Source organism: Pongo abelii, chromosome 3, assembly GCF_028885655.2.
Source record: "Pongo abelii isolate AG06213 chromosome 3, NHGRI_mPonAbe1-v2.0_pri, whole genome shotgun sequence".
Lineage (NCBI taxonomy): Eukaryota > Metazoa > Chordata > Mammalia > Primates > Hominidae > Pongo > Pongo abelii.
This window is the reverse complement of record NC_071988.2, coordinates 144,936,384-144,959,476: the sequence shown is the minus strand read 5'-3', so window position 1 is coordinate 144,959,476 and position 23,093 is coordinate 144,936,384. Positions and strand designations below refer to the sequence as shown.

Here is a 23,093-nt window from a genome sequence, read left to right as displayed (position 1 = left end):
TTTTGTTGCCAGGCTGGAGTGCAATGGCGCAATCTCGGCTCACTGCAACCTCTGCCCCGCCGGCTCAAGAGATTCTCCTGTCTCAACCTCCCAAGTAGCTGGGATTACAGGTGCCCGCCACCACGCCCAGCTAATTTTTTGTATTTTTAGTAGAGACAGGGTTTCACCATGATGGCCTGGCTGGTCTCGAACTCCAGACCTCAGGTGATCCGCCCGCCTTGGCCTCCCAAAGTGCTGGGATTACAGGCGCGAACCACAGTGCTCAGCCCCTAAAACCATTTCATAAGAATATTTGTGGCTAATGATTAAATGTGATGGGAAATAAAGCCTTTTTAAGCTGAAGTTATTTTAACAAACAGAATTCTAGAGTTGAATTATGTGTAAAACACAAAAAGACCTTGAATAAATGTCAACAAGTTATGAAAATTGTTCACATCATAAAACATACAGATTTGCAGCCTGAGTCAAAATGCATGGCTTAAAATGACACTGTTTCTCTAGCACCTCCAGGGAGTGCTTTCTTGGTTACTCTTCAGTGTTTTAATAATACTCTTTTTTCTTCTGCTTTTTAAAACTTTTGTGCTGTCAGATATATATGATACTCCATGCCACCTTGCTAATGCTAAGACAGCTATTGTATCCATAAAACCACTGCACAGTGTCTAAATCAGGAGCTGAATATGTTCTTCTACCTTTTATCGGCTCTAAAAAATGCAGAGCAAACATTATCTATTGTTAATTACCTGTAAAGTAGGGCTTTAGCCACTTCCCCTGTTTCTAAGAGCCCTGAAGTGAAACCTAAAAGAAGTCACCCATTGTTTTCAATTGTGCAAGGGCCAGGAGCAAACAGGGCTCAAATTGCAGCTCTGAAAGGCCACAGGAAATTGGCATACCACTAATCTGCACTCGACTATTCAAAGAAACAAAGCCTGCATTCCTGCTGAAAAACTCACCAGCAGAAACCCAAGGCAGATCTGTTCAGTAAGGACCACAGAATAAATCTGCAGAAATAAAAGTTTTTAATTAGAGTGCCATGAGACCTGGCTCTAGTTTCCTAGCTCTGAGAGTAACACACATCGTTTAGATTTCTACGTAGTCTTCCCAATTTTCCCCCAAAATGAGACTACATAATTAGAATCCTTCCTGTTTAATGATGTCAGCAGGGATGGGGTTGGAGGAGATAATAAGAGGTCAACTGTTCACTATAGATAGCTGAGTTATAATAAACTAGAGTACTGAAATAATAAAAATGTAAGGGAATTTAAATTTACTTTTGTGTATTTGGGCTTTAAACATTCCCTGTAAACACAACAACGTTGTTTCTAAAGCATAGGAGTTGAATACAGTTAAGAAATTGGCCAGATTATCTTTCATATGAAACAGAGCAATTTAAAATGAGCTTCCTATAACATTCAAGTATGAAAATAAGGATTTTTTTTTTCAACTGGATATTCCATCACAGCAAAAGTCATGAGCCAAATCCTGATGCTTCAGCTGGTTTGGCCCATCTGCTTGATCTTACATAGTGAGAGCAGAATGAACTAACAGAATCAGGGAGGTTAGGTTCTAGTCCTAACTTTATCAATAAATGTGAAAATCATAATCCTCCCTGTGTTAGATTTTATCTGCAAAACTAGGCTAATAACTTGGCCCCTCTTTAACTCGTAAGTATGTCAAAAGCCCAATATGTTATAACCTAGGTACTTACAGAAAATGTGTGCAATATACAATCTGAGATATTACTGTACTTACTAATAATAGTGCTTTGAGTGATAGATTCCATAATATTATAGATCTATCCCCAAGATATTTAGAGCCATATCCCCAGTATTTAGAGCCATAGTACATTTGAAAAAAAAGAATGTTTTGAGGGGTTTCATGTCTATGCCAAGTTCAGCAAGAAGAGTAAACAATAGTTTAGTATCCAGGAGAAAGAGCATTAGCATCTAAGAAGCTGGGAAGGGCCCTGGCATTTTCCAAGCTCCCAGTCAACTCGATTTAATTACTTTTAAGGATACTTTGGACGCTTAACAGAGAAGACCAAGTGGTTTGCATTATGAATAACTAAAAATAGATTAGTAAAATGAAGGAGGAGTTGATTCCAGGCATTTCCATGTCAGGCCTATCTATTTGGGATATTATAGAAAGGATGCATTATCATATCCGGTGAGAGGTGAGCCAGTTCCACAGCCTTGAACATCTGTCTCCTCTAGTGCCAGAGGTTTTACCGCCACAATTCTTAAAATTCGTCTCCCCTGGAAACCTTAACATGATCAATGATATTACTAAAATTCTCTGCAGCAGATAATTACATATCTTTTTTAGAATTCTATTTACTAGTATTTGCTAGACAAAAATGACTTTAGGCAGGAGACACATCATGTCAGAATATATATTTATTAATGCAGTGAATGGCCCTCTGGCCAGAATAACAGAAGCCAAATATGGGATTTTATGACTCGATTGTAAAATGAAGGGAAAAATATCAATGAATATTTATTGAGTGCCTACTATGGGCAAAGCACCTTAGGAGTACAGGTAAATCTACAGCATAAACCCAGTCTGAAAGAATGATGATATGGAAGGGAGACAAGACACAAACACTAAAAACTCAACATTAAAAGTAATGATCAGTTTACAGAATGTTGTTACTAAAGAATTTCTGGGAGAGATTATTTTGCCATGATCCAGTCAGAAAAGTAGGATTTAAACCTTGTTGCAAAGAATAGGATTGAAAAGGCAAAGACAGTGTCTCAGGTCTGGAGTTGAAGGTGTGTTGCAGGGACACAGAGCGAACCAATTCCACTGGATAGAATATTTATGTTTCAGAAAAGTAGGAAAGAAGGATGAAAGGGCAGAGTAGGAGTCTGAAAGCGCAGCCACAAATACGCAGTGCATGAGTTTTAACTTAATCCTAGAGTTAATGTAAAGAGTGACTGCAGGAAAAGATGGCAGGGCAAGAGGCAAAGACAAGACTTGGGGTGTCAAAAAGACATACAGTCTGATGAACTGGAAAAGATTAATTTTTAATATGGTTATTTGTTATGCAGTCATGCTGTAGACCAGTAACATCATATGATAAATGACACAAATGTTTCCAAGTGTAAATCATCATATTCCAAGTAGGCAGCCACCAGTAGACACACATTTTCCATTGGGTCAAAAGGACCCAAAATATTATTTGCACACAAAAATATAGTTGTGTGTTTTTTCCCCTTGAGAACTGATCCCATAGGTAACATCTGAACAGCCCCCATCATGAAATCGCCACTCTATGCTCCCCGCTGCCTGCAGTTGACTTAGTCATTTGTTGTGCCATAGGAAGGAGGTGACAGTTACTGCTTGGATACGTTTGTAGGGCATAACCTCAAAGGAACTTCCTCACACTCTATAGTAGAAAGAAATAAATGTTTGTTTTGAAAGATAAGCATGGGTAAGTAGAAAAAAATGCTCAAGGGCAAATACTTTTTAAAAAATGCTTCATGAAAGAATGTTGGGTTTTGTTTTTTTCAAAAAAGGCAAGTTCAAGCAGACAATTTTTTTCCAAGAGTACTGCCTGCTTTTCTTCTTTCCAAAATTTGCCAGATTTTACAATCCACACAAAGCATATTTTCCCTAAGGATGAAGAGATCCTTCCTCCCTCATTAAAATTTTTATTTAAGAAATTAAGGGACCACAGGGTACAATATCCCATTATTTACATAGAGTGTGAAGCAATTTTGGACTCTCACACTTGACTTTTTTTTTTTACCAAACTTTGGAAATCAAGCAATGCCAGCTTCCTCAAATTCAAGTTTTACTATTTTACAAAGATCACCTTAAAAAAATTTTTTTTCCAAGTCTCTACATGTGCCTCATATATACCACCTATAAAATAGAAAAAAATTTAAATTCCAATACTATTATTTACAAGTATTTAAAATTAAAAGAAAAAAAAAAAATAGCCGGGCGCAGTGGCTCACACCTGTAATCCCAGCACTTTGGGAGGCCGAAGTCGGCGGATCACGTGAGGTCAGGAGTTCGAGACCAGCCTGACCCACACAGAGAAACCCCATCTCTACTAAAAATACAAAATTAGCCGGGCTTGGTGGTGCATGACTATAATCCCAGCTACTTGGGAAGGCTGAGGAAGGAGAATCGCTTCAACCTGGGAGGTGGAGGTTGCGGTGAGCCGAGATCACGCCATTGCACTCCAGCCTGGGCAACAAGAGCAAAACTCTGTCTCAAAATAAAGAAAAAAAATGACCAATTCCAAACCCAAACTATTTTCCCCTTCCTCTGTGTTGCTTCTGTAAGAATTCAGGTTTTATTGGATCTGCCTATCTTTATGCTATATTCTCTTCAGGAATTATAAATTAAACTCCCAAACTTCAAGTACAAACAAGGTCCACATAATGAAAACAGTACAGGCCTTTGAAAGTATTGTTCATGTCTTTTTCTCATTCAGTTGGTTCTATTTCCTACTAGCTGCTTATCCTTGAGCATGTCATTTCACCTTTCTGGGGTTCCATTTGCTTTATTTTATTATTATTATTATTATTATTTTGAGACGGAGTTTTGTTCTTGCTGCCCAAGCTGGAGTGCAATGGCATGATCTCGACTCACTGCAACCTCCACCTCACAGGTTCAAGCGATTCTCCTGCCTCAGCCTCCCAAATAGCTGGGATTACAGGTGCGAGCCACCACGCCTGGCTTTGTTGTTGTTGTTGTTGTTGTTGTTGTTTTGAGACGGAGTCTCACTCTGTGGCCCAGGCTGGAGTGCAGTGGCATGATCTCGGCTCACTGCAAGCTCTGCCTTCCGGCTTAACGTCATTCTCCTGCTTCAGCCTCCCGAGTAGCTAGGACTACAGGCGCCCACCACCACACCCGGCTAATTTTTTATATTTTTAGTAGAGACGGGGTTTCACCGTGTTAGCCAGGCTGGTCTCGAACTCCTGACCTCAGGTGATCTGCCTGCCTCGGCCTCCCAAAACGCTGGGATTACAGGGATTACATATTCCCCAACCACCTTCCTTCCTTTCTCTATCATCACCACCACCAGCAGGCAGAGAAAAATACAGGGAATAAGGAAAACCGAGATTCTTATGTTGCAGACATTGTTTTTCTTTTCTTTTTTTTGAGGCAGAGTCTCGCTCTGTCGCCCAGGCTGGAGTGCAGTGGCCCGATCTCGGCTCACTCCAAGCTCCGCCTCCTGGGATGCCATTCGCCTGCCTCAGCTGGGACTACAGGCACCCACCACCACCCCTGGCTAATTTTTTTATTTTTAGTTCGGACGGGGTTTCACTGTGTTAGCCAGAATGGTCTCGATTTCCTGACCTCGTGATCCGCCCACCTCAGCCTCCCAAAGTGCTGGGATTACAGGCGTGGTGAATTTTATTTTTCTGAGATGGAGTCTCACTCTGTCTCACAGACAGGAGTGCAGTGGTGCCATCTCAGCTCACTGCAACCTCCACCTCCTGGGTTCAAGCGATCCTCCCACCTCAACCTCCTGAGTAGCTGGGATCCATGCCCAGCTAATTTTTGTATTTTTGGTAGAGACAGGGTTTCACCATGTTGGCCAGGCTGGTCCTGAACTCCTGACCTCAAATGATCTGCCCACCTCGGCCTCCCAAAGTGCTGGGATTACAGGTGTGAGCCACTGTGCCCCACCAAGCTTGGTGAATTTTAAAATTCTGGAACTTGGTGTTTCTGACAACAAAGTTCAGATACATAATTCACTGAAAAGTGTATAAAGTGAAGCTGTATACAGTGAACTCTGGGAGGCTGAAGTGAAAGAATGAAAAATTTAGTTTCTGTTTGATTTGCAAAGCTTTTGCTTCTTTCCTGTCTTCTTGCTTCCTGCCTTCTGTCCACTTCATTACTCATTAACCATTCCAGGAGAGATGGGGGTTGAGGGGGGGAGAGACTCTTAAATCTGCACAATTAGTAGAATGTTGAGTGGGGAAAATTTTGATCTCCTATATTTCATTTACACAAATGTCTCTGCCTTCCATTACCAGAGATGAGTTAACCCGGTACCAAATGGCCAAGACTTCTCCTCCCCCACCTTCTACAACCAATCAGATCAAGCTTACAACCTCCTTTCAGCCTCCACTGTCCCTGTCACATTAATCACCTTGGCTCCTACATTATTTATCCAGCTGGTCTCCCTCTTGCCCTCCAGTCCATCAGCACCATGCAGTGTTGCCTAAGTATCCTTCTGAAACTCGAATCTGTTCATGCCATTCTCCTATCATCTGTCAATGACTATCACCCACAGAATAGAGCCTAAACTTTTTAACATGACATTTCCACTTTCCATGACTGGCTCCTCTTTTCCCCACAGGCATCTTACACTCCAAACATACTAAATTACTTGCAATGTTCTCATCATGCCATGATCATTCCCACTTAACATGCCTTTGGACTTTTCCAGAATGCTTTTCTCTCCCTTGTCTACCTGACTCATTACTACTCATCTTTCAAGCCTTTTTTATGAAGGCTTCTCTGATTTGCAAAGACAGATTTGGCTGCCTGCTCCCAGAGTGTTTCCATGGCCCCATTTACTGCCAGTGATAGCATCATTTACGTTGCTAAAAAGTTATGAATTACTATTCAAAGATACAGTTGTTAAATTGATGAATGCATGGTTGACAAAGCCAAGTTCTTATTTTCTCTCAAAAACTGCCAATATTGTAGACATTAGAAATCGTATCAAAAGACCCTGCAAACATTAATCTCAGCATTTTTCCTTATTCTAAAGCTTTTAAGAATAAATCTAGGAAGTTGATCAACAACAAATATTTACTGAGCTCTTACTCTGTTGTATAATCACGATTCCAGGTACTAGATAGCAAAATGTTAAAACCGATAAATGTTGGTTTCATCCTTTTTTATCTTCTCTAATTGAATTGTTTCTGGTACTAAAGGGTAAAACCTAAAAAGACAGACACAAAAGGGAAATTATAGGCAATTCCAAGAGGTTTACAAACCACAAAGTGACAAGTTAAAGTTTCACATGCTCTGTAAATAACTCTGACACCAACAGTTTTCTTTATAAAGATAGGCCTCTCTACATTTAGAGTAATAGACAGATTCTGGGTGGCCCAGAAGAATAAAATGTACTTCTGTTAGGGAATCAAATTTACTCACAGCTTCCACTGCAAATCTGCAACGTGCAAACTCTGTGAAGTAGGCAAGACTAAGATCTTGGACCGAATCTCTTTGCTTCCTCAAGTGCCTCTGAAGTGCACAAAAGCTGAAAGAAGGCAATGTGGAAAGCAGAAGGTCTTTTGGCTGTGTGTATTATTTTGACTGAATTGACAGGTCAATCTATTTCATGAAGATATTTTCTTTATTCAATAACAGATTTTGTTAACAGATTGTTTGTGCTATAAATGGAGCATATCCGTTACAATAAATGCTACTCCACTAGTTCATTTCTTATTAAAATTATTCCTTATTAAGAAATCCTACATTTTTATCAGCTCTTGTAATCCATTAGTTTAGAAATAAGTTAGAGCACCTAAAAATATTCCTCCCAAACATAAACAGCTTCTAGATATTTTTTTCTCCACCTATCATTCTAGCATTTTTTTTTTTTCTTTCTGAGACAGGGTCTTGCTCTGTCACTTGGGCTGGAGTGCAGTTGTGGGAACATGGCTCACCTCAGCCTCAACCTCCTGGGCTCAAAGAGATCCTCCCACCTCAGCCTCCTGAGTAGCAGGGACTATAGGCGCATGCCCGCAGGCCTGGCTAATTTTTTGTAGATGTTTTAGCCAATGAACGTTTTTCACTTTTTTTTTTTTTTTTGAAGACAGAGTCTCACTCTGTCGCCCACTGTGGAGTGCAGTAGCATGATCTCGGCTCACTGCAACCTCTGCCTCCCAGGTTCAAGCAATTCTCTGCCTCAGCCTCCCAAGTAGCTGGGATTACAGGCACCCCCCATCATACTCGGCTAATTTTTGTATTTTTAGTAGAGACGGGGGTTTCACCATCTTGGCCAGGCTGGTCTTGAACTCCTGACCTCGTGATCCACCCACCTCAGCCTCCCAAAGTGCTGGGATTACAGGCGTGAGCAACTGCACCTGGCTGTTTTTCACATTTTATCTAGACATTTATTTTCACATTTATCTAGACATTCCCTGCAGCTCGTTGTGCGGGGCAATTAAGGCAGAGAATAAGTGTTACCTGCGGCCAATAAGAAATAATGAATTTCTGGCCAGGCGCGGTGGCTCACGCCTATAAATCCCAACACTTTGGGAGGCTGAAGCAGGTGGATCATCTGAGGTCAGGAGTTCAAGACCAGCCTGGCCAACATGGTGAAACTCTGTCTCTACCAAAAATACAAAAGTTACCCGGGCATGGTGGTGGGCACCTGTAATCCCAGCTACTCAGGAGGCTGAGGCAGGAGAATCTCTTGAACCCCGGAGGTTGCAGTGGGCTGAGATCGCGCCACTGCACTCCAGCATGGGCAACGGAGCAAGGCTCCATCTCAAAAAAAAAAAAAAAAAAAGAAAGAAAGAAATGATGAATTTCTTTGGGGGGGGGGGGTCTTCCAATTTGCCCAGGCTGGTCTCAAACTCCTGAACTCAAGTGATGTTCCCAAAGTGTTGGAATTACAGACCACCGCCCAGCCAACTTCCAATATTTTAATACCTAAATTAACAACTCTTCTAGCACATTGGCTTCCATTTTCTCCTTATCTTCATCCTTAGTTCCATATATCTCTAACTCTTATCACCTGAGCTACCTGTCAGCACAGAGAAACTCCAGGTTTCCTCAGCATTTAAAAATGGCCCACCTGGCCAGGTGCAGTGGTTTATGCCTATAATCCCAGCACTTTGGGAAGCTGAGGCAGGAGGATTGGGACCAGCCTGGGCAACATCATGAGGCCCTGTCTCTAAAAAAAAAAAAAAAAAAAAAAAAAAAGTTTTTGTTTTTTTTTAATTAGCTGAGTGCCGTGCCGCATGCCGGTTGTCCCAGCTACTCAGGAGGTTGAGGTGAGAGGGTCATTTGAGCCCAGGAGTTTGAGGTTGCAGTGAGCTATGACTGCACCACAGCACTCCAGCCCTGGCAAAAGAGCGAGACCCTGTCCCAAAACAAAAAGGCCCACCTTCTAGGGTCTTGACTTGGAACTGCTCTTATGTCCTCAGCTGTCCTCACTTTTCCTATTGCCTTGCTCTCAGTAAACCTGTATCTCACCCTCGTTGAGATAGTTTTTTCTGGCCAGCCATTTTAGCAAACACTCAGGCTACTGCCCTAAAATCCCTGAACTCTGTGAAATTCACCATTTCTTATTGGCCCCAGGTAATACTTATTCTCTGCCTTAATTGCTCCCCACAACCAGCTGCAGAGAATGTCTAGATAAAATCTGAAAATCGGCTCCTAAAACATTCCCTGTCTCATGTGAGCTTGAGCTCTCACTATTCTTTACTTCACCTGCTTTGGTCTGTTGACAGAGCCATGAGCAGTCCCCATCTCTAGCCATTCCAGACCTCTGCTCTCAAGAACCAATTTGGGTCTGTCATGTGTCTTAACTATCAGTAGAAGACCATCCTTCTATTTACCAAAAACAGGCTGTGTTTTGACAATTTCCTCCTCTCTCTTAAAATTCCATTACATCTGTTTCTTCCGTCTTATTTTTTCCTTTACTCTGGGAGAAGAACTGTCTTGCCAAGGTTAAAGTTCCCCTTTGTGTTTTCTCTTCCATCTCCTCCTCCCTCTTCCAGGATTGTGCCCCTCCAGCTCTTCCCTCTTTTCCCTCTCAACTGCCCATGGTGTCTTTCTGCAAAAAGGCTCAAGTTTCTGTTATTCTAAAAATACTCTCAGCTGTTTACCTGCCTCTAGTTACTTTCCTATTATCTCAAAATGTCTAGAGTGAACAGCCTGAAACTGTTACTCTGCATATCCTTACTTCCCACTCATTTCCTAATCCCATGCAATCTGGTTTTCATTACAATTTCACTTAAATACCACTCACTAAATTTAGTTGGGAGTTTCTGCAGCTTTTGACATTCGATTACTAATTTCCACCTTAGAAGTCTTCTCCTTTAGATTCTAAAACATACCAATCTCTTGGTGCCTATGCTTCTTCGACCATCTCTCTTACTGATTGGCTCTATATCCTCTCTCTGCTCCCTAAATGTAGGTATGTTCCTCAAGGTTTGTCTCTAGGCTGCTTTTAATTCCATTGTTTTCCTTTGGGATCTACACTGTGGACCTCCTATCACTTGTATGTGGATGATGGGCCGTCACTAACCTCTCTTAAACTCTAGACTTTTTTTTCATAATTATCTGTTTATCCCAATAGAACTCATAACATTCCCTACCCCACATACCCCAAACAAATCCCACTCATTTAACAGAACTGTCATTTTCCCATTTGCCTAAATCCAAAAGCTCAGTATCAATTCTTTCTTCCAACTGAAACCCACATACAAATAACCGCAAAGTCCCATAGATTCCCCATGGACAATACTTCTGTCATTCACACCCCACCCCCTTTCCCTTCCTACTAACCTACAAGCTGTGTCAGGACCATAATACCTATGGCTTTCTTTTTCTAAATTGGCCTTCCTATCTTAATCTCTGCTATTTTAATCTCCCGCAATTCCCCTATAAATACCTATGATCTAACTCAGAGGATTTTGACTAGCTGTAGAATCATCTGGGGTGCTTTTAAAACAAAGGAAAGCCAAGGCCCACTCTCAGAGATTCTGATTTAACTAGCTTAAGGCGGGGTCTAGGCACAGGCTTTTGTTCATTGCTGAGGGTGGTGTCTTTTGCTCTCAGCTGCTTTTAATGTGCATCTAAGGCTTAGAACCACTGCTAGCCAAACTGGAACTGAGTTTTCTCAAACTTGCATCTTGTTTGCTTAGCTAGCTTTGTCTGGCTCCCTCCTCATGGCACTTATTTCTCTGCAATGGACTATCATTAATCCATTGTGCTTTGACAAATGTGTTCAATTTTATAACACAAATAATCTGAAATTTTGTTCAACCTCCACTCCCCTTAATCAACCTCTTTCCTTCCTTCCAGCTATTTACCACATGTACAAATGCAGCAAGTAGTTTTTATTTTTATTTTACTTTATTTATTTTTTTTGAGATGGAGTCTAGTTCTGTTGCCCTGGCTGGAGTGTGGTGGCATGATCTCGGCTCACTGCAACCTCTGCCGCCCAGCTTCAAGAGATTCTCCTTCCTCAGCCTCTTGAGTAGCTGGGATTAAAGGCGCACGCCACCACGCCCGGCTAATTTTTGTATTTTTAGTAGAGACAGGGTTTCACCATGTTGGTCAGACTGGTGTCGAACTCCTGACCTACTGATCCGCCCGCCTCGGCCTCCCAAAGTGCTGGGATTACAGGCATGAGCCACTGCGCCCAGCCCAGCAAGTAGTTAATACAATTTACTTCATTTTCACAAATAGATCATGACTTTAGGCAAGTAACCTCTCTGAACCTGGACTTCTCATCTCTAAAATAAAAAGACTGGATTAGATGACCTTTAAGTTTCCTTCTACTAGGAAGGAAATAATGATTCTATGATTATTTTATCATAAAAATTACTATTCTGATTTTATCAAATTATGATTTTGATTATTATTTTATATAGACTAAGATTCTTGGACTAAATAAAGCATCATTGGTGAATGATGCTTCTAGTATACTGTACCTAAATATCCAGTTCAAAACAGTTCTAGGTTCTCTGATAGTTTCTGCAATAGAATTATTGCCATATCTATTGTGATTCTATCTGCAAGACGACATCCATCTCTTTAATGCAAAATATACAATTTAAAGCAGCTTCTAATCACTGTAATCTTACTGCAGCCAGAAAAATGATAAGAAGTACCATCACATGAGTTCTTAAATCTAGATGCCAAGTTACTGTTCCTTTCACAAACTGATTAAATCCATTTGTTCTATTATTACCATATAAACCCAGCCAGAGGAAATTTCACAAGCTCCACTTTCAAACTGTTAATTTTAATATTAACATATGAAAAATGATCACGGCAATGAAGTCATTTACTACTTATTCCTGATAGCTAAGCATGAATAATATATGCAGAAAAACATTTCATTTCCTAAATTATGGTCAAATATATTAATTATGACGGAAAAATTTTCTGGTAAAGAGGATGGAATAGTAAGGGCTAATTGCAGCAGAAAGACACTGATTGAGTTGGCTGCTGAGAAATAAAGAGGCCAGGTGCAATGGCTTGTGCCTGTAATCCCAGCACTTTGGGAGGCTGAAGCAGCACAGCTTCAGCCCAGCCTGGGCAACATAAGGAGACACCTGTCTCCACTAAAAAAATAAATAAATAAATAAAAAATAGCTGGCCATGGTGGCGTTTGCTTGTGGTCCCCGCTACTTCACAGGCTGAGGCAGGGGAGGATTGCTTGAGCTTAGGAGATTGAGGCTGCAGTGAGTGGTGATCAAGCCACTGCTTCACTCCAACCTGGGTGACAGATCGAGACCTCATCCCAAAAAGCAAACAAACAAGAAATGAAGAAAATCCTGTGTCAGATGAAAAGGGCTCTACCCTTGCTAAAACATGAACAGTTATCTTCTCAGGCCATGACTTTGTTTGTACATCTTCAAAATGAAGACAGTGAGCTACATAAATCAGTTCCAAAGTTCCTGATACAATCACCCAAAAAGCTTTTTGAAAATAACGAATACCAGGCCCCCACCCCCGGCGATTATTCTAATACAGGTCTGAGCTATGACATACACTTCTGAATTTTTAATTTTTAAACTAGATATCTATTTCTTTTCATACATGATTGAGAAACATTAAGATAAACTCAGATATATTTCTAGTTCTAGAATTCTACTGTATACAGAATAATGCCCCTATGAGGTGTTCAATAATAGCAAAATGGCTTAGTAATAATCTGAGAGACTACTATAAGAATCAATAGCTATCAGGTAAGTATATACATGGCTATTTTGATTATAGCTAATCAGTGAAGTAATGGAAAAAACAACCATCCAACCATCAATTGGCCAAAAGGACTTAAAAATTTTGTTTTCAACATATTTAAAAACACCAACACTCTTGCCAATTAAAAAGAAAATGTATAGTGAGAGTTTAGGATGAGAACCGCTTTTAGACACTTTTCCAGTTTGTTTCAATATTTCAATATATTTCAAAAGGGATTGTTTTTTAATATGAGATATCTATAGATATTGATAGTCTGCTATGAAATACACCACTCAAAAAAAGAAAAGATTTAGGAAAAATGGATAATTTCAAAAATTAAATCCTCTGGAAATTAATCACCTGAGTCTGGTTTCATTATCGATTTTAGGATAAAAACATAATTTTTAACTTATTTTTCACTTTAAAGACCATTGTTTTTAAAGCTTTAATTTTTATTTTTTAGTAATAATGGAAATATTTTGTGGTTTGAATTTTGGAAACCATGTAATTATAATCCTATATTTGCAGATTCACTTTATGTCTTCACACACAAAAAAGTCTACTTTTTCACATTCCATTTTTTCTGCTAGGTTACATTTTATAAACTCTGTAAACAGGAAATTACAAAAGTCCTATGTTGGTTTATTCACTATTAAACTAGCTAAATAAGGCTTGTTTGAAATGAAAAAATTGGCAGTCAAAATATACTGGAAAGGAACCAGGTAACAAAAACATCCATTCTGTCAAGCTGTACTAGTTGGGGAAGAGGGACAAATGTGTGGAATAAAAAGGTTAGCCCATCTACTTGGCATGTTGTTTTTCATTCAACAGTATTAAATAAGTGGCAGCGGCATTGTAAGAAATTTCAGCTGATGCTTTCAAAGTCTAAGCACTTTAAAATGATGATCAGCATTAGGTTCAAGAGCCTAGGGCCCATAAGCTCTTATGAGGACACACTCTTATATTTCTTCTTCCTAGGTTTAAACCATCACAAAGGAGTAAGTTTCGAATCAAAGTGTTTATGCTTTGCCACCTGACAAGCTTCTTTTAGAAATCTGAACCTCTAACCGATCGCTCCAAGTACAGACTTGCCATTATGCCAGAGTTCATATACAGTCCTCAAAGCAGCAGACCACCATCTTAATATTTTTCATGTATTCTGCATATATATAGCCAGAAGTTCAAACTCCACAGCATACTTAATTCTCATAAGAGTTATAAATTTCTTTCAGTAAAAGCTACTGCTTCTTAGTCTGGTTATTACAGCTAAAGACAGCTCTTACTCCAACTAATTATACTAAGGGTCTGAATAATACCGGAAAAAAAACTCCACAGAGTATTTTGAAGAAGTCTGTGTTTATATACTTCATTAAGAAGCCACATCTCAATGAAAATACTCTATAAATATGAAAGGACCAGTGATAACATCACATTAACTTGAGTATCAGAGGAAAACACTCAAGTTCGCATTTTAAAATGCTACAGATTATGAAGTAGCCTCCAAAACAACTATTCACTTTTAAAAATCTTCCTGCTTTCAAAGCATAAAGGAAATATTTGATGGATTAAATATCACTTTGCCAACTAATAGGTTTAGCGTCTTGATGGAAAAGGACTAAAACAAGTTTCTACCAATTATACCTTGTCTATATAAAACAGTCAAAGCCTATTTACAAAGAACAAATACGTACTCTTAAACTAACAGCCAAACCATCCATGAATAATGACCAAAACAAAAAGCTGGATAAGAGCTTTGATAACCTGGGTTCAAATTATGTCAATATCTTATTCTCAAATGCAAAGAATTATTTTCAAATGCAGATAATGACTGACATATCACTTAGTATTAGGGAGTTAGTGAGACTGAGGACTCACATGAATAAAATTTTATCAAACTTAAAAACGGTGTATTCTGAGGACTCAAATGACCAAATATTTTATCAGACCCAAAGATTCCAGCTCTGTAGTGGTTTCACCAGTCTAAAAAATAAGATTTAAAATACTTACTTTTTCTACGTGAAATTTTAGGCCCTCAGATTTCTTATTGCACAGGACTTGATGAGGTGTAATTTGGTCAGGCCACATTAGACTTATGGAACAAGTGAAAAGACAGGGACAGGAATGTTTCTGAAATCTCTCGGATACTGTGAATTATTCCCTTGGTAACTTCTAGAATGCTTTATTAAAGTGACAGTACCAGAGACTCCTAGCATATCTACAGAACTAAGTTCATTCAGTCTAACTGATAAATCTAACTTTTTATTAACTTAAGAGAGTTAGGATAAACATTTTAAAAAGCTTCTACTGTAGATATGCCCCATTTCAAGAAACTATAATATACACAAAACCTCATGCTTACAAAATAGTCAAAGTAGGGAGAGAGTATTACAAAAAATTTTTACTGTATAAAATAACTCGAGCATTTGTTAAAAGATAATTTGGATTACAAAATTTTGATTAATGCACTTTCCAGGAAATACTAGGTTGGTGCAAAAGTAACTGTGTTTTTGCCATTAAAAAATGGCCCAAAACTGCAATTACTTTTGCACCAACCTAATTATCTAGTTCATAATTTGGGCTCACCTATGTCTAGATTCAACATCTATAGGGAAAGAAGTAAAATGGGTGTGTAAGAAGAAAAAGTCAAAGCAAATAAGCAAAAATCATCATAATAGTACAGGCTAATAAATGAAGAAATCGAGAGACAGTTTCATTAATTAATATATTTTCTGCATTATAGTTAACATATGTACTTTCTTCGTGTCACCTTATTTTCCGTTAAGTATTGATATTTTGTTATATTCAGACGAGTACATTTCAACAGTCTTTTGCAATAAATACCATAAAATAATAGAGATTCGCATAATAAATATTCTTTACAATAAAAAAGTTTAACAGACTTTTGTCTTAAAAATAGTCAGAATTCAACTTTGTGATTTATACATAAAATATACAAAAAGCACCACAATTTGTGGTTAAGGCAAGGAAAACACAGAAGAGATTAGAATTACTCAGCTGTTAACTATCCAAGGGGCCAAGAGGACCATTAAAGAGCCAAGATCACTTTAGGCAGCATAGTTCTGTGACACCTATAGATTGATCAGCTATAAATACCAACTTGAGTTATCCAAGTGCCCTCCATGACAACAAAAATTTGGTGAGAAGCATGGGGTGAAGAAGGAAGGTGGTTGAGTCCTTCACAAATACGAAGGCTAGAGTGAAGATGGGCAAGGTCCAACCAATATATCTCCAATGTGAAGATTTACATTGTAAGGCAAATCTAAAATTACATAGAAAGAAAAAATACACTTGGCATCTCCAGAGTAAGACAACAACAAAACTGAGGGGAAAGATCCTTGAAGGACAAGAAGGAGAGGGCAGTGGTTAAAGGAAAATTTTTACGTTATAGCAAAAAATATATCCCCCATGCTACTTAAGGGGCCAATGCTAGGAAGATAGCCCTAACTGGAGACAGATTTAATACATAGCTTATTTAAGCAATTAAACAGTTGCTTTTTAAAAAACCAATTTCTCTGCTCCCACGGTACCCAATCAAAACAACTCTAAATCACTGTTGTCTGGGTGTGGGTGTATGTTCATGTACACAACTTTAGAAAGTTGCTTGCAGAACAAAAAGGCTACACAAAAGCCCACCGGGTCTCAATACCCTCTCAAGTGGATGGCAGACGCTCTTGTAAGTGGGAGCCAGGTGCAGTTTCCCAGTCCACTCTTGCTGAAGATCATCCACGAGGAAAGAGAAAAATCCATGAGTCAGACCTTGGGAACAGGGGAAGAGAAGGTGGGAAACAGGGAAAAATTCTAAAGAAAAGAAAAAAAAAAAGCCACAACTTGAAAGCTAGAAGTTCAGGAGGTACAACCCACCTCCAAAAATCATGATGGTTTACCCTGACCCCGGGAGGGGCAGCTCTCCAGCTTACAATAGACAGTGTTGGAGTTCTTACATCTGCACCCTGGGCGATGGATCCAGTCATAACACCTCCTGCACAGCTTCAGGCATCCTTTAGCAGGAGGATAACAGAGTAAGCAAGGTAAAAATAAAGACATGGCTCCCATACACAGGTATCTAGAGCAGCAGTGTGACTGTGAACAGGAGCAAGGATTATCTGAATAGGAATCCCCTTCGTCGTCATTGGAACAGTGGTAGAAGATGCCCTTGACTAAGCACATGCAGGTTCCATATTCCACCATGCTCTCAGCAGAGCAAAGGCACTGCCGGTTACAGGCCAAACAGGATGGCAGGGTCCTGGGAGCAGTGCATTCTCCACACTTGCACTTCCCACACTGTTCACAAATGAACTTGTGCTGTGTCAGGTCCTCTTTCAAGGAACCCTTCAAGTCATCCACAATCAGCTGCTTGGGCTGGGTCCGGATTGGCCTTTCAGACCTATGACCAGGGACTGGTCTGGTTGGTGGTGACCTTCCTAACAGTCCCTGTTCAGAAGAGGCACTGCTGTTGCTCCCAGAGCTGGCTGCACTTCCAGTGCTGGTCGATCTGCTCAAAATGGGGCCCCTGGCATTACTTGCGAGTACTGCATGTCCCAGGTGGCTTGTGTGTCTGTGCTCGTAGTTATTATTCACATTAATTGGTATGATTTCATGAGTCCTTTCATGCTTTTCTTGTCTTGGTGCTGTCCGAGGAGCAGGTCTTTTCACCACTGAAGGCCCTTCTGTGTATTCATTGCTGCCTCTTATGGCCTTGATCTGGTCTAAGGACAAAATAGCAGCAGGCTGAATCTCTCTCTCATAGTCTAATCTCTGACGGCTATCCAAAGAAGGCTGCTGGATCACAACTAACGAACTGCCACTGCCATGTTGATTTTGGGAATCCATGTGTAGTGATCGCGAGTTCTGGCAATCAGTGGAAACCTGGCATGCATCTGAAATCCTAAAACGAAATCAAAGATGAAAAAAACAGAGAAAATAAATGACAGGAAACATTTTTGGGGGAGGGGGGGAATCTGTCAAATCACAAATTGCCTAAACCGCCTAGTAATGACCTCCTTCATCAGCGGATTACAATGATGCTGGGGTCCTGGCCAGAGTCCAATTCCAGGAGAGGCTGGGGACCACATCATAGAGGAAGACTATAAACAAGAGACCCCATGCCATAAACATTACAAGTTTTTCCAACTTTTATGAAGCAGAATCAAGAGGAAGTAATGCCTTCCTGTTTGTGAATCTAATAATTAAAATGGAGCATGCCTTCGCAGGGAATACTGAGTATAAGCAGGAGAATAACTCTCATCTAAACAAAGCTCAGTTATCAGTTCATAGGTGGCTTCCATAAAGGAAAATGTCTACCTTTTGAGAAACTGAGAATGGCTTTGGTGCTACAGCCTTTTTGTTTTGTGCTGTTATATGCATTAGATTAATGATGAAAAAAATTAAGGCATTAAAAAAATTGAGACTCTAAACTAAAATGAAATCACAAAATAATAGGTAATTTTCTGTATAAATCAGAATTTTAAAACTACCTTATTATTCATCTATGAGATGCAAAAATAAATGTATCAGGTACACAATGGTTCTTGGTGTTTTGGAGCTACAAACACACACACACAAGACTCAATGTATAGTCCAGTGAATGATATAACAGTACTCATTTGAAATCCTGAGAGGATTTTTTTTAAGCTGAAGGGGCTCACTCACAAAACAAAATAAGTTTTATGCACAAATAAGTGTGAGGCCTTTAACGCAGTGTAGGGAAATCCTGGCAGTTTTAATTATCTGTATTTCCTCTGATTTAAAAATCTGTATTTATATGACAGACCTTGATTTTCAAAAGCACTGCCAACTCTGATTCAATGTGCTTCTTGTAACAAAATCAGCACACTAATATCCAGATAAAAATAAGCAGTTGTGTTTCCATACTAATAGTAAATTATTTTTAATTTATAATGTGTTCTTCACAAACTACCAAAGATGAAAGTTTCTGCTTTCAGTGGTGAACTAGAGTATTTTTCACACAAATTCCTTCTAAAGTCTACAGAGTCGACCTAATTCAAGAATGGAAAGAAAAAGAAATGTCCATTCTCCACTACCAACCTGAGGCAAAAAACATGGTTTAAGGAATAACGCAGAAAGAAGTCCATTTCCTATATTTCCTCAACTAATGTCTCTAAACTGTGTCTTATATGTTAACTTCTTGGAGCTCCCCCTCGTTTTCACAATTCAGCTCTCTCAAGTTTCTACTTTATTCTACCTTCTTTGCACATGAGGAGTAACACATTCATAACCTGCGGGGATGTAGTCTCGGAGTCCTCAACATCTAATCCTGACTCCTGCACAATTATTCCTCTTCTTCAAGAACTTCTTAACTCAGTGCTTTCAAAGCAAAAGGTAGCTAAAAGTACTATGCCAGATTCCACACGAAACACAAAACCGTAGAGGATTTGAATAGTGTAACCCATAACACCAGGCACAACTTTAATTTGCATTTCCAATGATAGTTGTAACAAACTTCATACTGGCTGGGAAATGAAGTTGCCGGACAAAAAAATTAAAAGCAAAGAAAATTCGCCACCTCCGATCCGAAGAAAAGCCCATTTTCAAGCAGTGACAGTCTTGGACAAGCCCCAAACACGCTCACGCGCTAGGCACACTGCCTTCCCCAAGAAAACGCGAATGGAAGTAGAATACCTTTTTGGACAGTCCCATCACCATACTAAGGATCACCGTGGATTTCCAACACACTTTTTGCGTGGCCCACCAAGGTTTCTGACAAATCATGAAGAGCCTTCAGCGTCCACGCGGGAGCCCAAAGCAAGCCCACGGTCTGGCTGACCCTAAACAACGATTTGTCTATACTTTAAAGGAAAAGCTGGGTTCACCGAGGGCCGGGGAGAAAGAAGCCAGCGCAGGGGCGGCCACATTGCAAGTTACCACGGTGGAGCTGCGCCCTCTGCAATCCGCACTGAATAAATAGTTGACGGAGGAAGGAAAAGGAAAAAGTTATGAATGAAAACAAGTTCTCTCTCCCTCTCTCTCTGGTAGGAGGAGGGGAGGAGGCTGAGGTTACCATGAGCTCAGGAGGGCGGACATCCCCACTTTTTTTTTTTTTGAGCCGGAGTCTCACTTTGTCTCCCAGGCTGGAGTGCAGTGGCGAGACCTTGGCTCACTGCAACCTCTGCCTCCCGGGGTCAAGCGATTCTCCCGCCTCAGTCTCTCGAGTAGCTGGGACTACAGTCGCGCGCCACCACGGCCGGCTAATTTTTGCATTTTTAGTAAAGACGGGATTTCGTCACGTTGGTTGGGCTGGTCTCGAACTCCTGACCTCAGGTGATCAGCTCGCCTCGGCCTCCCCAACTGCTGGGATTACAAGCGTAAGCCACCGCGCCCGGCCGACTTCCCCACTTTTAAAGTGGCAGTGCCCTCTCCCCTCCCCTGTCTTTGCACTGAGCTCCAAACAAGTAAGTTGCGGCTGGCTTTGGGGCTGCTTAATTCTATCGAGGGAGTAACCAGCGAATTCCGCGGATTTACCTACACACACACGCGCATACACACAGCCTTTGTCGTCCCCCTGCTTGAGGCACACTCCTCCAAAGAGGGCCCCCGGGGACATCCCCAGAGCCGCCTGGAATCCCCCTTGGGCGTGAAGGGCTCTCCGAGAGGACAACCTGGGCCACCGCGCCGCCGCTCCGGGTAATCGGGGATGGAGGAGACCCTGTCTTGTTACGTTCCGCAGCCGCGGACCGTCACCCACCCCGCCACCCAACCTTGAGCCCCCAGAAGTCGCGGCCCCCAGGGGACAGGGAGCGGCGGGAGGGGCCGCGCCGCGCGAGGTCGTCCCTCCCCTTCCCTCCCCTTCCGTCCCCTCCTCTCCCGGAGTCCTGGCTCGGGCTGCAGCGCCGCGGAGTCCGCACCTGCCGCGCCGAGCGCGCCCCGCCCGCGCGCCTACCGCCCCGCGGGCCGAGGGCGGCCGCCGCACACACTCACCTAGGCCGAAGCGGTGGCCGGGGGCCAAGCCGTGCGACCCGGCCCAGGTCCTGGTGCGGGCGGCGGCGTGCACGCGCCGCATCAACCGCGGCGGGGAGGGCGAGGCGGCATCGCCGGAGCTGGAGCGCCTCGGCCCGCGGCCTCCCCCGCCCCCGCCGCCACCGGCCAGGAGCGCTCCCCGCGGCCCCCTTCCGGCTGCGGAGGGCAGTTCTCCCGCGGCTACGCGCAGCCGGGTCCGGACCTCTCACGGCTGGTGCTCGCCGGGCGGCTCAGTAACATCCACCTCGGGAGGTCTTCTCCGGCAGCCCCTTTCCAAGAATCAGTTTTTACAAATCCTTTCAGGAAGGCTCCCCAAGTCAGAAAAACAAGTAGGGGAGTGGCGGAGAGTCGAGTGCGTGACGGGCCAGCTGACGGCACGGTGTGCTCAGAGAACTTCTCGGGTTCTAGTCGCGCCTCGCAGGGAACGAAGGAAGGGATGGCGGCCTCCTGACGAGCGAAAAATCCACGTTACTGGCGTTCGAGACTCCGCAGCGCCCGGGTCGGGGCCCGAACCGGCGTCGGCGGGCGGGTCACGGAGCCGCGCAGTACCCCGGCGAGACCCGGGAGCACGCGCCTGCCAGGCAGAGGCTGCCGCGGCCGGGAGGGGGGAGGGGGATTTTTTTACCCTTTTTTTTTTTTTTTTAGCGGGGAGGAATGAAGAGAGTGAGGTTTGGGGATCCTTCTCGGAGAGAGAAAGGCGGGCGTCGTCCCTTGTCCCCCGCGCAGGCCGAGGCGCTTTGCCGATCCCGCACGTTGGGCAAGTGGGGGCACAGCGTCCCCGGGCACTCCGGTCCCGGCAGGTCAGCCTCTCCCGGGCAGCGCTCACACCCAGTCCTCCGAGCCTGGGATTCCACGGCCGAAATGCCTGCGACAGAGGATTAGAGATAGAAGCTCGTGAATGTCCCTTTCTTCGAAGGGCTGGGACCCGGGGCGGGCCGCTGGCCAGCTCGCCCGCAGCCGGTTGCCATGTGCTCCCTGTTGCTGCTCCCGGTGATTGACAGGCCGGCGCACAGTCGGCGTGTCAGCCGCGAACCAAAGTAACATGCAGTCCTGCACGTTTTTGCCGAGGTGCTTTTGCCCCCTGGAATGCCTAGGAGTTCAAACAACGTTCAAGCAACGCCTCTGCGCGTTAGGAATCAATACACAGAGACGAGAAATTCAGGTTTTAAACCAATGCTTCGCTCGGGATTCGGTCGCCAACAATGCCTAAACAAACACGCATTTGGTCCACACACCGAGTGCTAGCCCCTCTTCGCATAAAGGCATTAACGGCTCTGTTTCACAAATTCGATCGTTTCAGACTTTAAACGTCTACTGTTCGGTTAAGGAAAGGTGAAAGAGACCCTGCTTTTTTTTTAGCGGTAGCATTTACTTTAAGAGCATTAGTTTCAGAAGTGGGAATGCTACCGGTGTTTTGAAATGCAACCAGTAATCTTAGCTGGAAAGCAAGTTCAAATAAATAAATGTTCAATTCCTTGCAAAAGTCAACATTTCTCACCTTATCTTTCCTAAAATGTCTACGGAAGGAAACGGTACTTACCTAACGCAAATATTGCAAATTGCTTTTCAGGCACATTTAACAGCGACTGTAGTTGTTCCTTATCCAGGGCAGGGAAGTCTCCTGATATCACTCTGCAAACCACTGCGTGCTTTACAGAGCGATCTCACTCCGGCTCCGCAGAATTTCAGCTCCTTGCCTCCACCTCCACCTCCACTCCAGGACACGCCTCCGGTGATATCATGTGTCAATCACTCGGGCTGCCCGAAAACCTGGAACAGGATTTCCTTAACTATCGTTTCCTCTTTCGTTTATGTGTACCAACTTGGAAATGTTGCCCTACAGACTCCTGTAATAAACATCCTCTTAAAACTTAGGGAGTGCCTCTAAAAATTCTGCAAATGTAGTTTTTCATAGAGGAATACATTCGGATTTAGTTAGCAATCTTTAGTTGTCCATCTCAATTAAAAGGATTGGTGGACTCTACTCCTAAGTTGAATTAGAAAAGAATTGTGAAGAATAAAAGAAAGTGAAAAAAGTTGTATGCCAAGCCATCACTTCTGATCAACTAGAGGGAAAACGTATATTGACACAAAAAGATGATTATATAACATTACAGTTCCTATTTACAACAAAGTTCAGAATATGTGAAACCTAAAGTTCAAAAGGTGGCACTCCTTACTGCAAATGT

General features: G+C 42.2%; 1 protein-coding gene across 4 annotated transcripts; it reads right to left on the bottom strand.

The window, feature by feature from the left end:
• Positions 1-15,617: 15,617 nt before the first annotated feature.
• Positions 15,618-22,610, bottom strand: SPRY1 (sprouty RTK signaling antagonist 1). Of its 4 annotated transcripts, none has more exons than XM_063723651.1 (2): positions 22,445-22,610; positions 15,618-17,815 (listed from the first exon to the last, which is right to left on the bottom strand). In XM_063723651.1, the coding sequence occupies exon 2, from the start codon at positions 17,758-17,760 to the stop codon at positions 16,801-16,803; it is 960 nt and encodes a 319-aa protein (XP_063579721.1). In that variant the 5' UTR covers positions 17,761-17,815; positions 22,445-22,610; the 3' UTR covers positions 15,618-16,800. The 4 variants fall into 4 exon arrangements, with proteins under 4 accessions (XP_063579721.1, XP_002815170.1, XP_063579723.1 ...); XM_002815124.6 differs by lacking the exon at positions 22,445-22,610 and adding an exon at positions 20,866-20,992; XM_063723653.1 differs by lacking the exon at positions 22,445-22,610 and adding an exon at positions 20,547-20,624.
• Between the last annotated feature and the right edge of the window lie 483 nt (positions 22,611-23,093).

What these genes read in the sequence shown, in the direction of transcription:
- SPRY1 (XM_063723651.1), bottom strand. Translation starts at nt 17,760, where the DNA reads ATGGATTCCCAAAATCAACATGGCAGTGGCAGTTCGTTAGTTGTGATC.